Here is a 1281-nt window from a genome sequence, read left to right on the forward strand (position 1 = left end):
TAAGAAGAGGAAGACCTGGGATTGACACAGTGGCTGTGGCAGTGAGGACAGCTGTGTCAGTTACTTAGGCTGACGTCAGCTGAGGATAGGTAGGGCAAGAGGCAGAGACATTGCTCACAGGGTCACGTCACTACGGGTCACAGGTGACGCGACAGTACAGACACCACCGCACAGTGTGGACCTTTACAGTCATCCTGCATTTTACGTGTTTCTCCATACACTGACCAGACTGTCTGTCCTCCTCAAGAAAAACGCATGCAGACAACTGCATAGAAAGTGCACACACACAAATGCATGCAAACATGGTGCGCCTGCACGCATACACAAGTACACACACAAATACGAGTGCATAAACAGTGCACACACACACACGCATCATGCACATACACAGAGCTACACTCACATACGTAAATACGCACATAAACATTTAAGTTCATAAATAGCATTCATCTGTACACAGACCACACACACACACATACATACAAGTGTGGCGTGTGCACACACGTACATGGACATAAATAGTGCACAGGTGCACTCTGCATAGATATATACCTATTCACACTACTCTATACATGTGCATGTGTAAGGAAAGTGCACACATGTGCATATGCACGGTTTACATGTGAACACAGCACACAGAAGCACACTGTGCCTACACCCAGAAGTAAACCTGCACAAGTGCACATACATGCACGCCCATGCTCACACACTACACAAACACACATATGTATAAACGCAGTGCACACATACACACGGTGCACACACACACAATGCACAATGCACACACGCTGCACACACACACGGTGCACACGCACATCGTGCACACACACACGCTGCACACACACACTGTACACACACATAGTGCACACACATACACACACACGGTGCACACACACACAGTACACACACACAGTGCACACACATACACACACGGTGCACACACACACGGTACACACACACAGTGCACACACATACACACACGGTGCACACGCACACCGTGCACACACACACAGTGCACATATACACATGCACAACATGCACACGTGTGTGTGCACACCCATGCACGTGCCACACCCACTCTCAGATTATCTTTCAACATCACATTTCCGTCTGGATGCACAGGAGACAGCATTTTTTTCTGTGCGAACATCACAGTCCTGCAGACCCAGCATGATTTATGGCGAATGCCAGCGCAGTGTCTGTGTGCATGACTGGAGGAAACGTAATTGATGAGAGAATTGTCAGAAGTGATTCTGGGGGTGCTGTGGGGTGTGTTTAAAA

The 1281-nt window shown here is 48.3% G+C and overlaps 1 protein-coding gene across 1 annotated transcript; it reads right to left on the reverse strand.

Moving 5' to 3' along the window:
* Nucleotides 1-242: 242 nt before the first annotated feature.
* Nucleotides 243-1061, reverse strand: LOC102863980 (putative uncharacterized protein C18orf15-like). The gene is made up of 2 exons (XM_006896930.1): nt 997-1061; nt 243-393 (listed from the first exon to the last, which is right to left on the reverse strand). Exons 1-2 carry the CDS (start codon nt 1059-1061, stop codon nt 243-245), a joined length of 216 nt encoding a protein of 71 aa, XP_006896992.1.
* Nucleotides 1062-1281: the final 220 nt, after the last annotated feature.

Source organism: Elephantulus edwardii, unplaced genomic scaffold, assembly GCF_000299155.1.
Source record: "Elephantulus edwardii isolate Elephantulus edwardi_28Jun2011 unplaced genomic scaffold, EleEdw1.0 scaffold00193, whole genome shotgun sequence".
In the NCBI taxonomy this organism is placed as follows: Eukaryota; Metazoa; Chordata; class Mammalia; order Macroscelidea; family Macroscelididae; genus Elephantulus; species Elephantulus edwardii.